Source organism: Vespula pensylvanica, chromosome 19 (assembly GCF_014466175.1).
Source record: "Vespula pensylvanica isolate Volc-1 chromosome 19, ASM1446617v1, whole genome shotgun sequence".
NCBI classification, from domain to species: domain Eukaryota; kingdom Metazoa; phylum Arthropoda; class Insecta; order Hymenoptera; family Vespidae; genus Vespula; species Vespula pensylvanica.
The window spans coordinates 3481479-3497510 of record NC_057703.1 but is presented as its reverse complement, the minus strand read 5'-3'; the positions used below and the strand labels follow the sequence as shown (position 1 = coordinate 3497510).

Here is a 16032-nt window from a genome sequence, read left to right as displayed (position 1 = left end):
TTTTCCTCGAACGTTTTCCCTGTTTCACATTCATGGCGATGAAAAACAACAAAATATAGCACAATTTCAATTTCGAATATGAAAAAAATACGTCGTTAATTATTGTAAGTGAAATAAAATTTCTGAAAGACTGAAAAGACAAAGACAAGGAAATATTTATTAGAATAGAAGAATGTGTAGGAGTAATAGGCTGAGTACAAGCGATAACAGATGAAGATAAAAGAATGTTAATTATAGGCAGAATACGGGCGATGAAAGATCCAGATAAAAGAATGCCAACTATGGATTCAACTATGGATTCAATACACTGTTCAATAAACTGTGAACATTATATAGAATGTCCGGGCAATTCCTGAAATACTTGCTCATTATACACACTGTCCAAAAAGTTGGATATTCTATACAGTGCACAATCATTATAACGCCCACGTAAATTACATTAAACCGTAATTAGACTGTAACATATATACCGACCGGAGCACTTACTTATCGATAATGAAACTCAACCGATAATAACCTGTGCAGTACGTTCAATAATGCTATAATTATGAATTTTGTCGATTGTTATTAAACTTAAGTTTCTTGTTAAATAATAAAGTATCAATGTTTTTATTGTATCTTATTATTAAACATTTTCCCCACATTTTTTAGATCCCTTATTGTTCTATTGTACGTGATCATATGATTGGTATGACTGATCGAAGGAATTAACATTATGCTAAATCTGTTTCAAAAGAAACTATGAAAATATTTCAAGCTAAATTTATCTAGACTCAACTTCTTGCATTGGAGTGTATGCATCTCTTTTTTGGAAAGTCTGCCCACTATGCTCTGTAGTTTTGTTTAATGGAATTACATTTTAAATTGAAAATATCGTCGATATTATGTGTTATGTCCCCGTGACACTTAATGTGTACTTCTTTGTATTCAAATTTCTTACAAATAATTAGAATTATTAGTGAATTTAGCAGATTGACTGTTATATTAAGGTCAGCAAAAGGACATCAGCGTAAAACTATGCTGCACCCAAGATAAGCGCATATACGTGCAAGGGTGATCCGTTGAGCATCAATCCAAATTGCATCGAAGGCTAACAAGCATGCACGTAGAGCGATACGTAGAGCTTTAGACTAAACTGCACCCGAAATGCATGTATCAGATGCATGTACGATGGTATATACGTGATGATTATCGCGTTCAATCCGTTTAAATTGATTTTCCATTGCAGCAAAATTATCAGTACGTTCATAAGTTTGTTAAAATATGCCGCTACAGGTGACTGTATCATAAATATCTTCACTTATTTCATATTGTCGTAGTTCGGTTTCGTTTATTTTATCAAAGAAAGATTAATCAGTTGTAATGTCGTAAAAACGGTAGAGAAGCGTTGTCCACACTTTAATGTTACGTTTATTAACCTAGCCCATTAAATAGTTTGATCTATGATATTTTTCTTTTGATATGAACATTGATGTAGTAATCATTATCAATGTTTTTTGGTAACTGATGTCCAATATTATTTACTGAGATAGGAACATTTATAATTTGTTCGAAAATTTCATATTGTCCACGAACGTGACATGTTGAATTTATATAAAAGAATATTAAATCTAGTACAAGAAGATGAAACGATTTTTGTGTTTACAGAAGGTCATTGGAAATTGAAAAAATGGAGACGTATTCGAGACTTAAAGATTGAATACAATATCTATTCGCCATCACATCTAAATTAACTCTTAATAATTCTGTGATCAATAATTTTCTTGAGTTTAAACTACAATCGATTATAAATTCCACATAAAAAATCGTATGGATTGCCTGGAAATTTCTTTTGAAATTTAAAATGAGTGTTTCTACTGTTATTGAAATTTCTATAAGGTATTTTTGATTCAATTAAGATCAATAAAGTGCTAGTAGACATTTTGTTATTTGAAAATGTTTTAGTTGTATAGTCAATATTATTGACAATTGATGATTAAACAGTTCGTATTGTTGATATTAATGAAACTCTATTTTTCAAAGCTTTTTGAATGAATTTTGATGAGTTCGAAAGTTCCTCAGACGAAGTAGGATAATTTTTAGAGTTTTTTTTTTTTTTCGGAGGATTGCGTATTTGTTCCAACAGAAATCTTACAAATGATAATATTAGCAGCAATTTCAACAATAACTTTGCCAATAATAATTTTCGTGTATTTTTTTGGACGTGATTTTGTAAATCAACTGGTGCAGGTTTTCGTTATTATTTTGGATTCGTTTTTAGCAAAAATAATGTTCAGGTAGAAATTTTTGTGGATTTCTACAAGGAGAACAACCGATTATAAAAGACTATACACCTAACGACTATGAAATTCGATAAGATCGATTTTGAACAACTCTAACTTTGTCTATTTCTAAAAATATTCTTAAAGAATCATACTAGCGAATAAAAATCTTTTTGTAAAATATAATATAATATAATATAATTTCACTCAATCTTTCATTATTGCAGCACAACATTGTTCTCTAATGCGGTGTGTAAGATCTATAGGGAAGTAATTATTTTTTAATTACATAAAATTATTCTGATTAATACAGTCGATATGAATCCTTCTTGGTAATGATTGATAATTAGGGAGTTTCTTTAAATAATTATGTGAAATATAATTGAATTCTTTATTCTTTAAAATTTAGATCATTCAATTTATATGATTTTTTTATACTGGATTGCTAAACGAAGCATAAAAATTTTTGGAGGCATTGAGATGGAGCATAACACCAAAAAAAAAAAAAAATTAGAAGATATTAGAGTCAACTAGTCAACTATTTTGTACGTTTTCGTATAAACCAAGTTTGATAGTGACAAATTCATTGAATTCACTTGGGAAATGTGGACTAGTGAAAAATAAATAGCTAGCCTATATGAAAATTTTTTTTATCTTATTTCTTACCTTGTATCTTACCTTTCTTTATCTTTTCTCTTATCAAAAAGCATAAAGTTAATAAATAGATATCCGGCGAAATGAAAATTTCATTGTTTTATATCTGTACGTATTTATAGATAAATGGTTACATACATTTTGATCAAATACATTTTCCATAGCTGTAACAATAATCGTAACATAGGAGTTTGTAATATTGCTACGGCTGATATAATTGTATTTGCTGCGGTATAACTTATAGAAGTGAGTTATCAGAAATATTTAAGAAATATTTTGTGTATTTTAAAAATAAATTTATCAACTGCTCTGGAATGCATTTTCATTACGTTATCTTCGAATGAATACAAATTTATGCATTCAATATAAATTATACATGTATAATACATTTTATCGCATGTATAATCTATTTTACGATTTTTTTAAAAAGACAAAATTTCAGTTTTATATTCACCTAAGTAATTTCAGTGATTTTTGAATTTGATGTATAGATTTCAAAGTTTAATATATAAATCCATTTTATCGTGCTACACTATGACTTCAAACAAATTCGCAAAAATTGATTGTTTATAAGAAGCATGACAGTAGAATTTCAATATAGTGAATTTTTTAAACGCTAGTTTGTTATTGTTAGAACTACTATTTTGACGGCCAAATAAAATAATGCAATTGCCAAATAAAAATCTTACTGATATAGAAAATGTATGTGATTAGCTTTATTACTTTCTAGATGATTATCGTATATATTTGTTCAAATAAAGCTTTTCACGTGCTGGTCGTACTACACATTTTATCAAGTCCTTGCTCGTTTATATTGATTAGAAGGTCTATTAAATTATTTCAATGAAAGTGAAATTCTCATATATATTTGTTCAATTAAAGTTTCGCGTGTGTGGTCGCACCACATCATTTTATCAAGTCCTTACTCGTTTATATCGATTAGAACATCTGTTAAATTATTACAATGGAAGTGAAATTTGAACAATTTGTATTAATATTTTACAATCGTATCTACAATAACACAAACATGAAACGTGTGTATGTAGATATAATACATAAATACGAACGATTTACAGGGTGTTCGTTCATAAATATCCGAGCAAATATCTTATGACTGGTTGAAATCATAGGAAAATGTAATAAGAGAAATTTGTACGGGTCTGAGTTAGTTACAAAGTGTTAACTTCATAGTAAATATAAAGATCCTTTTTATTTTTATCTTTTTTAATTAATGAAGATTAACATTGTTTCTTCAAATAGATATCTGTAAATCTTTTGCATATTTATATAATAGTAGTCATTTGCAATCAAAATCATATCAATCAAAAAATTATGCAATCAAAAAATTACCATTACATATAGTTTACGAGATAATCGGCATCTTATATATTAAAGTAATTGCTTCTTATACCGCAATTTGTTTACAGATACCTCAACAATGCAAAATACACACCTACTTGATTTATAAATAATACATTTGTACATATTATTGTATATATTATTGTATATATTGTGTGTATGGAATACACATACACACACATACGAGAACTATGTTGATCTTTATAATTCGAAAAGATCGTTTTTAAAACAAAAATGTTTGCATATATTTTGTAGATGATTCAAAGTCTTGTAAATTTCTATCATTAAACTTTCTTATAGCTAAAACCAGTCGCGAGATATTTGTTCGGTCATTTCTGAACGAACACCCTGTATATTCACACATCAAAGAGAAAAAAAAGCAATAAAAGAGGAAAATGAAACGAACGTTTATTAATCGATAATATGCTAGCAAAGATAAAATTATCGCGAATATGCACAGTGCAAACATACGTCGCGTGCACTCCGATCTGTACGACACTCGGAATAACCGAATGACTAACTCAAATAAGCAACAATAATTTTTTCAATAGTTTAGAAATCCTATTTACTTTTTGTGCACTTTACTTTCTGTGACGTGTAAATATTTTCTCATGAATTTTTATAGAGCGTAATCGTCGATATGTTTAACTTGAGAAATAGTTCTGTCAACTTTGAAATAATGTTTGATGTGGGATTAAAGATACTCGTCCTTCTTCTTCTTCCGAAAATCGCAAGATCGCAAGATCTTCCTATCGGCGAAGAACAGATTCCTTTTATCATAGATATTTGCAAATTATATGGATCGAAATCCGCAATTTTCTTATACTCTGAATCGATAAATGGTAAAGATATTTCTCATTTCTTTCTCATCATTTCTACGATATTTATTTATTTTTTTTTCAGAAATGAAAATGACAACAATGATGTTTAAATGGAGGCGTGCATTATCTCGCGAAGGTGTTGCAAGCACGAACTTGTACTTTTCACAATTGCACAAATCGTCGTACTACATAAAACAAATTGTACGACCGTATTATATAGTGGTGATTTCTAATTACAGTGTGATTAATGAGTTTTCTTTAGCAACAAGTACCTTTAACATGTCATCAGCTATGTGGCTAGTGATATTCATTTACAAGGAAAATGGTTCCGATTATTGTCAGAATCCACCAGGTAATATATTTCATTTAAGATTCAATTCCGAAATGATGGTCCGTTGTGGTACGGAAAATATTTTACGAGAATGGTATTCGATCGATATGAATCGAACCGAGATCGATGATGTAGCTACGTGGAGCTTAGAGAAAGGAATCACTAATATAGTCCCAGATTCTCTTCATGAAAGAAGATATAATTTAAAGGGTTTGATCATGAGAGCTGTTATAATTAAGGTAAACAATTTTCGGTTAAATATCTTTTCTTTTTTCTATTTATAAAGATTGATCTTTCTATTCTTTTTCTTTTTTTAGGATTCATCATTTATAACTGTAAAAAAGGACGGTGAATTAGGCGGTACGTTTGGTGAATTACTAAAAGAACTTTGTACCATTCTTAATTTTAGTTTCGATGTTGTCTTGGAATCAGAAGAATTTGGAAGTTGGAATCCAGAAAAAAAGACGTGGTCTGGAGCAATTGCAGAATTACATGCAGGACGTGCTGACATTTCTCTTTCAGGTTTTTCTGTTACCAATGCCAGATTGAACGTTGTTGACTTCACGGTTCCTTTTTTGAACATCAAAAACTTTCTAGTTATTCGAGAACCTGAAAAATACGGGATTAAATGGTCATCTCACTTTTTAGTACGACAAGTTTCGATTAAATTTGTTATTTTTTCCTTCTTCATGTGTAAACTTTCATGAATGAAAGAATTGTTATTTTTATAGACTTTCAATAATTCTGTTTGGATTGCTATCATTGCAATATTAATAACTTCATCGATCTTATTGATTTTTCTCAAAGTAAATAATGGAAGTGATCGTAAAATAGGATATTTATTCATCGATAATTTTTTGGAGATTTGGAGTATATTTTGTCAACAGGGATTGGCAGGTTTGACTTAATGTTTCTTGATTTGCGTTTCATTTCGTTTTTTTAATACACAAATTATTTTTTAATTTATACAAAGTATTTCTTTACTGTAGATTTTTCTGGTAGATCTTCTTTAAGAATAGCATACTTCTCTGTATTTATTTTGGTTACCGTCTTATCGGCCGCCTATTCAGCAGGTTTAATAAGCTTTTTAACGTCTACTATTCACGTCTTACCCTTTCATTCATTAGAGAGCTTCGTTCAAGACGGTACTTATCAACTTGCCGTCGTTCGTGGTACCGCTTATTATGATAAATTTGCAGTGAGTATAATACGTATATATACTGCATGCATATGTGTGATCTACGTTATTGTGTGTATGTGTATGTGCGTGTATAAAATAATAAGTATACTAGAATGAAGAAAGATGAAGAAAAATATTCGTTTGTAGAATTCAGGAGATCCGCTCGCAAAGAAATTAATGAAGTTGATGTTAGAAGACAGAAAGTTGCCCCTTACTGAGCAGGAAGGATATAAAAAAGTATGATGAAATAATACAAAAAAATAATAATAACATTTACATATACAGAATGTAATGTAATTACTAGCGAGAACTTCAAGAATGGATTCAGCATATTTATAAAAGAAAAAATAGATTTTATCAATATGAATCCAGAATTGCTTAATTTTTGAGTTATATGACTTTCATATGAACAAACCATTTTTACAATTTCGCCTTTTAGTTTCTATTTTATTATAAATCATCTTAATTTTATTATAAATTATAGTATTAATTATTAATTATATATAAATTATTATATTAATTATATATAAATTATTAATTATATATAAATTATTCTATTATTAAATTATAGATTTGTAAAAATCGGAAATTAGCATTCTACACAGTTGATAAAGATGTTATAGCAAATTTAAAAATACCATGCAATGTGGTTCATATTGCTACGGGACATGTAAACAATATTGCTATGATTTTATCTAAGCATAATCCATTCACCGATGTCATCAATTTTCAGTAAGAACCTAAGAATCTAATAATTAATTCTTGTGATAGTTGCTTTTATTTATTATTTTAATAATTAAGTTTTATTTGTCATACATTAAAGCACCCGTTCTAGTTTACAGAAATATGTTTACAATGGTATGATGAACCGTTTGAAACAGAGGACAATTAAAAAAAAATCCAATAATATGATTAAACATCAACCAGTTCCCCTAATCAGCGTAATATTACTTCTTATCTTCATCCTCCTTGGTATTGTTTTGAGTATATGTATTCTGATTATAGAAAAGCTTATTTTTGCTCGTACAAAAAGGAAAATATTGAAGGTACATTATATTCCGTCCATTAAATCGTCAGGAATTTACGTAAAAAGGAAGAAAAGTTTCAGAAATATCACAAAATATTACACAAATCGTATATATGTACGCGAAAATTATTAATGACAACGCAGATGTTCGTTCTCAATGATTATTATTTTCTAATAAAAAAGAAATATGCGTACGCTATCTTATCTCCTGCATTATTTAGTACAGCTTTAAATTACAATTGAATTTTTTCATTATATGATACATATATATTATACATTTTCTTTATTTATCGAATGTACGTATGTACGTATATTTTAACTGTTTCGATCTATTTTGATTTTGCGCATTCGTATGAAGTATGATTTACCTGTGTATTTCATAGTTAACAAAAACATTTCATTTACCATATCTTATGAATAGTGATTCAGTGATATAACTAAATTACGCTTTGTTAAGTTTTCAATAATCATATTTTTTTATTTAGAGTGAATTAATTCGATCATAACAACGTGTCAAATTTCACATAATACCAATCAATTGCAATGTATATAATGTCGAATATAATATATTAATATATATATATATATATATATATATATATATATATATTATACAATTAAACTCTTTAAGAAATATTATATATATATCTGCATTATTATATAATCATATAATTATATTATATGTAATATATAATATATATATATATTATACATGTTATATTTATATAATTAAAAATGTTTCAGAAATATTAGATTTTTTGATATTATATTTGCAAAGTATAATTGATGTGAAATGATTATCTTTTAATATGATATTTTTGCGTTTTGATCATCTCTATTCATAGAAGTTTTTAATTAAATTTATATGAAATACGTTATATAATTAATGTTATAATTAAATTTGTATAATTCGTTAAACATATTCTCAATTCATTATAATAATTTTTTAGGATATGCTGGCATTTTTGTCTAAGAAATAAATAAATTATAATGTTTACATATACATATGTATGAAAATCATTTAAAAAGTAATATTCGTTTTAAAATTACAACGATACAAATATATTTTAAAAAAGTTTTCTTTATCTGTAACTTAACTTTAATCATAAATATATACTTAGTTATTTTTTAACACCTATTTAAACATTTTTAGTATCTATTTAAACATTTACTGTAATGTGGAATGAGTTTTTTTTATACTTTCATCATACACTTCCGTTGTAAGTTCATTTTATTAGTCTTGGACAATACGCTATTTTATAAATTATTGTTTTCTTCTTCTGTAATTTCCTATTGATTCATTTAAAAATTTTTTACAAAAATTAGCATATGCTCTATTGCGAATGATTCAATATTCATACTCATGCGAATATGTTCTCTAATATAAAGTGTTAAAAAGAAAAAAGGTAGAAATTTTCAAATTGAAGCCAGCCAATTATAAATTATATATAATATAAGCCAATTATATATTATAAGGGACCATACACTTGTCAATTACGAAATTCTACAAGATCGATTTCAAACGATTGTAACTTTGTCGGTTTTTGAACTATTCTGATGAAATTTTCGGAAAATATTCTTAAAAAGTCATATCATTGAATAAAAATACTTTTATAAAACCGATTTTTTAAGACTTTATATATATATATATATATATATATATATATATATATAATTATTCTTATAAATATTGTTGTACGGCATGTTTTAAATCACCATTTTCCGAAAAGCGTAATTCTTCAATTTAATAAAAGAAAATTTTCAATTTAATAAAAAATTATCGTTCAAAGCCAAACTTGAACTGTAAACAGGATATTCTATTTAAAGTATTCAAAAATATTTTTGATTCTGAGAGGCATATGAGGATATTATCATGGAAGATTACCATACCTTGAAACAGCAAAATGCCTAGTATGTAATTCTATGTAACTTTTCTACACAGCTACAATTTAAGGATAAATTTCTATTGGATGAACGTTTTCATCGTTCGAAATGTCTATAATTCTCATCACTATTTTAAACGAATGAACCAACGACGATATTAGTTATTTAAATACAACGTATAATACAATTTATGTCTTAGATTCTCAAACTGTGATCCATGGTCCTTCAGGGATTCAATATTTAATAGTTAAAAATCCGTAACTGATTTTTTAAATTAAAAAGTTAAATTATTATTTGTATTTATTATAAAAAATATAATAATAATATCATTTGATACTAATTAATGTTTTATTATAGTAATGTTTCCCATTACGGCCTATAGGGAGATAATTTTATCTCAATCATGTTAAATTGTTTTGATTTACGCAGTCGATATGAATTCGTAAAAAGAGTTGATAAGTCCTCTTGAAAACTTTTTCTAAAGAAGTGAATAAAATAACGTTGAATTTTTTATTGTTTAGAATTTAGATGATCCAATTTTTTGTAGATCAGATAGAAGTAAAAATAGGTCGTGAAGATGTTCATTATTTTTTATATTTTCCGTCCAATATCTTACAATCTAGCATACAGAATTAATGTGTTCGATGGCTAATGCGGAACTGCATAAATAATTAAAAGAAACAATGAATGTTTTATCGCTCGTACTGTTTGCCTATCGTATGGATGTGTGTCCTTCAGCGCATGTCCTAGGGTTAAGTCAATCTATATGATATTCTCTTTCCTTAATGAAAATATGCATTCATAGAATTCACAGTAATGTTATGATACTCTCTACTTTCGCAAACATCTTTCTAAAACTTGAGGTAATATTGATTTCTGGAAGATTTAATTGTTTTATTTGTGTGCTCTTGTGATTCGTAGTCTAAGCTTAAATATTTATGCTCGATTTTTTTGTATTTGAATTATATAGTGTTTCCATATTCGATCATCATCTAGCACAATAGTATGATACCTTTTATTTGACCATGTCAAAACTTAATTTATTTAAATTAAAATAAATATTTAAATTAAAATGAGTACTCACTTTCTCTTTCTCTTTTCTCTCTCTCTCTCTCTCTCTCTCTCTCTCTCTCTCTTCTCTTTCTCTCTTTCTCTCTCTTCTCTTTCTTTTCTCTTTTTCTTGTCTTTCTTTCTTCTCTTTCTGTCTCTTTCTTTTTCTCTCTTTTCTCTCTCTTTCTCTTTCCTTAAAACAATATACTTTTTGTTAACGTTTATATCTATATGTAGTTGCTTGTGTTTTAATCGTTTTAATAGTAATAAAGTTATATCTAATCAACTTTTTACCTTCTTCGAAAATACCCTTTTTGCTTGTTATTCATTTATAAAATTGTATACTGTAATTTTGTAATATAATAATAATTGTTGTAACACTATATGAATATTGTAGATATATGTATATTATTATATATATATGTATAATATATATGTATTATTATAATATATATGTATCATTTTATATTTTATAATAAGTTATATACGGCCTGTTTATTTCTAAGTATTGTTTTCTTCCTCCTTTTAGCATTTATATAAATCGTTTCGTTCGCTCATTTTTCGCCGTGTTATATTCTGACATATATTTAAGAGAAATTCAATTTGTCTTACAAAATATTATATTAAAGATTATTATGAAATAGAAATTTGTATTATTATTCATTTATTTAAACATTTTTTTATATGATATTATGAATTTTGTTATGCGACAATAAAATACTTGTTTGATGTGTTTACTACAATATAGTCACTATTTTATGTGAGGTCGCGGATTGTATTCCGCAACAATAAAGAATCCTCTATTTGATGCGTTTACAATCCAATCACTTGCTTCTTTTTGCAAAACTTTATGCGAGAGTAAGGTTAATTAATTAAGACACAAGAATGATTCCCGGAACATAACTATAGGAAGATGCACGGATTGATAGTTCCAGTGTGATCGTTCATGTATATCTATTATTAAGTGTTACCGTTATCTTTTCTGGAGAATTTTTCTTTGCATCAGTAAGCTCCTTTCTCTAATCGATTGGTGTTGAAGTAGAGGCTCAAGTAAAAATATTTGTCAGGGATGAAGCTGTTCGTTTAAATCACCACACAATAATTATATTTAATTAATCAAAACAACTATCACTCCTTCTGCATTCACTACAAAAAAAAAGAATATAATTCTTTAAACGTTTCCTTTCCTGCAAAATCAACGCACTACAATTTAATGATTATGATTATGATTACAAAAATAATATTATTAACGTATCGTGCACTGTTATTTAGATTGATATACAATTGAATAAAATGAGGAAATTGTTCTAACAGATTCTGAATACAGAGACATAGATTTTAACAGAATTCCGATACAAAGCTGAGACAGACACTGCACGTAAGTTAATTACTTACTACTGGCTGACCCCCTAACTTTCTTATATATTTATGCACTCGTTGGTTATATATTCAAATGAGTCATTTTCCCCGTGCAACGCTACACGTGTTGCTCTGCACGCGCATGCACTGGCCTTGAGTGCAGTGTCGTCTTATGATCTATGTGTTATTTTGTACGCACGTCGGCTGATTTTGGGTGGAATATAGTCTGTGCAATACACTTTATTTGTCATTCTGCATGCGTGTCTATTAGATGTAGTATAGACTGACGCTCCACGTGTCATTCTACACGCGCGTTTGCTGATCTTAGATACAGTATAGTCTGACATGATGCATTCATGAATGCACATCGTATGCCTATGTAACGTACTCTTCAATTTGTAAGGTTACTAGAATAACTTTATCACTTTTTTTGCATTCATATCTTCAGATTGTTGTGTAAGTAAGATAAAGATAAAACTGGTGGAAGTGCAATATTTTCCATATTTTTTTTCTTATGTACAATCACTATGTAGAATCAATGCATTCAATAAATAACGAACGTTCTACCTCTCGTACTGTTTACTTATCGTATGAACGTATGTTTTTCGGCGAAGACATTTCATTTAAGTCCAACATTATAATACAATTTATATGATTTTTATTTCCTACTAGATTACTTCAGAGGACGTTAAAATTTTTGAAACGTTGAGGTAAGTATGATCTAAAAAAGATTAGGAAATACTGCATTACAGTTAAGTATTTTGTATTATTTTTTGTAACCACGATATGATTTTATAATCACAATGATCCAGTGGAAAATAAATAGCTTGTATACATGCATATTTTTTCATATCTTATTTCTTACCGAAAAGTACAAAGTTGGAATCCAACTAAATGCACATTATATACAATAAATTGATAAAGATTAAGAATCGCTAATTTATATCAATGTATGATTAAAGATCTATAAGAATATTTCATGTCATATAGCTTCGATAGTTACGCAATATTACTTATTAGATTCATATATATTTCTTCAAATATACGGAAGTCGTAATTCATTTTCTTAAGTGCTTACCTCGATTATAACGATCAGAATGTCAACTAAATTATTTAAATGAAGTCAAAAATTAACAATCCTTTATAACATTTTACTATTATATGTAGAATATTATAAACATATAACATGTATATGTAGATGCATAAATGACAATAATAATAGAATAGTAATAATAAAAGAGATAGAATAATAAATGGGGATAATAATAGAAGTGACTATAATTCTCTAAACAGCTTCGAAATTTAGTATCTTACGATCTTCTTTCGAAGTCGAACAGAAATTTTCCGATTTTCTTTAGAACAAAGTCGCCGATTCGTTTAATTTGAAGAATAAGACTAATTAATCGATTGATTTTTCTCATTCTTTTTCTTCTGAAAACTGCGAAATCGTACGAATTCCTTTCTCTCAGAAACAGACAGATTCCTTTTACTATAGACAATTGCAAATTATGCGATCAGAAATCTGCAATTCCTTTATACGCCGAATCTGAAAAAAGTAAATGTCTCATTTCCTTTTTTTCATTTCTACTACATTTATTTTCTTCTTCTTCAGAAATGGAAATGACAACGATGATTTTCTCCTGGATGCGTGCACTCTTTCGGGAAGGCATTGCGACCACGAACTAACGCTTTTCACAATTGCACGAATCATTGTACTATATTAAGTAGATAGTACGACCGTTATATATCGTGATGATTTCTAATTACAATGCGATAAAAGCGTTTTCTTTAGTAACAAGTACTTTTGACATGTCTTCAGCTATATGGCTAGTGATATTTCTGTACAAGGAACATAACACCGATTATTGTCACAGTCCACCAGGTAATATATTTCATTTAAAATTCAACTCAGAAATGTTGGTTTTATGCAGTACTGAAAATATATTACGAGAATGGTATTCGATCAATACCAATCGAACTGAGATCAATGATGTAGCTACATGGAGCTTAGAGAGAGGAATTACTAAAATAGTTCCAGATTCTCTTTACGAAAGAAGACATAATTTACAAAGTCTGATCATGAGAGCTGTTATAGTTAAGATAAAATATATTCAGAGCTGTTATAGATTATTTTTGTATTTTCTACTTAAGAAGATTTGAACTTATTTTTTTCATTATTTTTTTTCTCCTTTAGAATTCACTATTCATAAATGTAAACAAAAATGGCCAATTAGGTGATATACACGGTAAAATATTCAAAGAACTTTTCAATTTTAGTTTGGAGATTGTTTCGGAAGTAGAAGAGTATGGAAAATGGAATCCAAAAGAAAAGACTTGGTCTGGTGCAATGGCAGAATTATATACTGGATATGTTGAAATTTCTCTTTCAGGTTTTTCGCAATCTAGCAATCTATGCATTCGGTGAAATAAAAATGTCATTAATTCATAAAATACCGTGCAATGTGGTTCGTGTAGACACAGGACATATAAATAATATGACTACAGTTCTATCTAAACACAATCCATTTACGGACTTCGTCAATTTTCAGTAAGAAACCAAGAATTCAATATAGTCAATTTTAATTTATCGTTTTAATTATCGTTAATATATTATCTGGTTCTAAGTCGCAGAAATTTTTTGAGGATGGTATTATGAATCGTTTTGTAAATTCGCCGTTTAAAAAGAAATCCAATGATCTGATCAAGCATTAACCGGTCCCCTTAATCAATTCCTTATCTTCATCCAAATTGGTATCGTTTTGAGATGATAATACATCATATCCCGTTGATTAAATCATCAGAATTTTAATCATTAGGAAAGGAAATTTTAGTCGAACAAAAATATAGCAAATATTGCATAAAATAACACGAATCGTAAATGTACATGCGTGATGTATTGATGAGAACATCATATTTACGATGAGAAATTTATATTTTGATTATAATTCCCTATTGGACTAGAAACATGCATACGTGTATCTATGTTTCTGTTATTTAATAAATTTTTATTGAATAAAAATTGTAATTAAAATGTAATTGTATCATCATATTATACGTATAGAGGTGTATGGTACAATTTCATTATTTATTTGATGTTCATGCAATAATATAAATTTTAATTCTTTTCAATTGTTTCGGTTTTTTGTACTAGTACGAGATACGATATATTTGTGTATTTCATTCAAAAAGAAATTACATTCCCTATTCTTTATATATGATCCGTGATGGAATAGTATAATCAAATTACAATCTCTCATTTTTTTCAATATTCATATTTTTCTATATAAAGCAACTTAATTTAATCACACCTGCATATCGTATACCCTATGATAGCAATCATAATGTATAATCACGCATGGATATATTATAATATATATATAGTAATTTTGTATTGATACATTATTATATGTCTAACACCTTCAGTATTTGTACATGAAAATACATTCTTAAACAAAGTTAGGACAATAAATATTTAATTATTTCTGTTATGGATTGTTAAATGAAATTATAATAATTGTAATCATCAATAAATTAATTATTATTAAGATAAATGATTAATTCTTATTATTTGTATAATTTTTAATCATGAATCAGCCATTTCTAAATTATGTAATGATGAATTTATCAGGATTAGTAATGCGTATATATATACATAGAAAATTGTATACTTATATATTTCTTCATATCACTTTAATTGTTCAATATTTTACGATTTAATAGAATTGCACTTATTACTGATTAATATATGTAATATAAAAATATTACTATTATGTTCGTGCATAACAGTAGCCTCAATATATAATCATTATGTTAAAAAAGGTTTTAGTATTTATAACACATCGCTGCCATCTTCAGCTTCTGTCAAAAGATTATTCTAATGTACAAGAATAATAAATAAATGCACCAAAAGCACAAAAATTATCAAATAAAGTATTTGAAATGATAATTAAAGACCAACTATTATTTGCTCATTCTCCCATATCAAACTAAATAATTAATTTGTTAAAATTGTTATTTTTAAACTATATGAATAATATAGATATTTCTTAAAATATTCACGGTATTGTTGCAAATAAATTACTGATTCAATTACAATTGAAAGTATG

At 27.5% G+C, this 16032-nt stretch overlaps 1 protein-coding gene and 1 long non-coding RNA gene across 2 annotated transcripts; one reads left to right on the top strand and one right to left on the bottom strand.

Moving 5' to 3' along the window:
* The first annotated feature begins 4773 nt into the window (after positions 1 to 4773).
* On the top strand, positions 4774 to 7896 carry LOC122635808 (probable glutamate receptor). The gene is made up of 8 exons (XM_043826472.1): positions 4774 to 5116; positions 5178 to 5665; positions 5744 to 6073; positions 6158 to 6323; positions 6416 to 6624; positions 6754 to 6843; positions 7178 to 7338; positions 7442 to 7896. Exons 1-8 carry the CDS (start codon positions 4915 to 4917, stop codon positions 7764 to 7766), a joined length of 1971 nt encoding a protein of 656 aa, XP_043682407.1. The 5' UTR covers positions 4774 to 4914; the 3' UTR covers positions 7767 to 7896.
* On the bottom strand, positions 5455 to 11827 carry LOC122635831. Its single transcript, XR_006328773.1, has 3 exons — positions 11539 to 11827; positions 5821 to 6035; positions 5455 to 5759 (listed from the first exon to the last, which is right to left on the bottom strand). It is a non-coding gene; the product is annotated as an uncharacterized LOC122635831 (long non-coding RNA).
* Positions 11828 to 16032: the final 4205 nt, after the last annotated feature.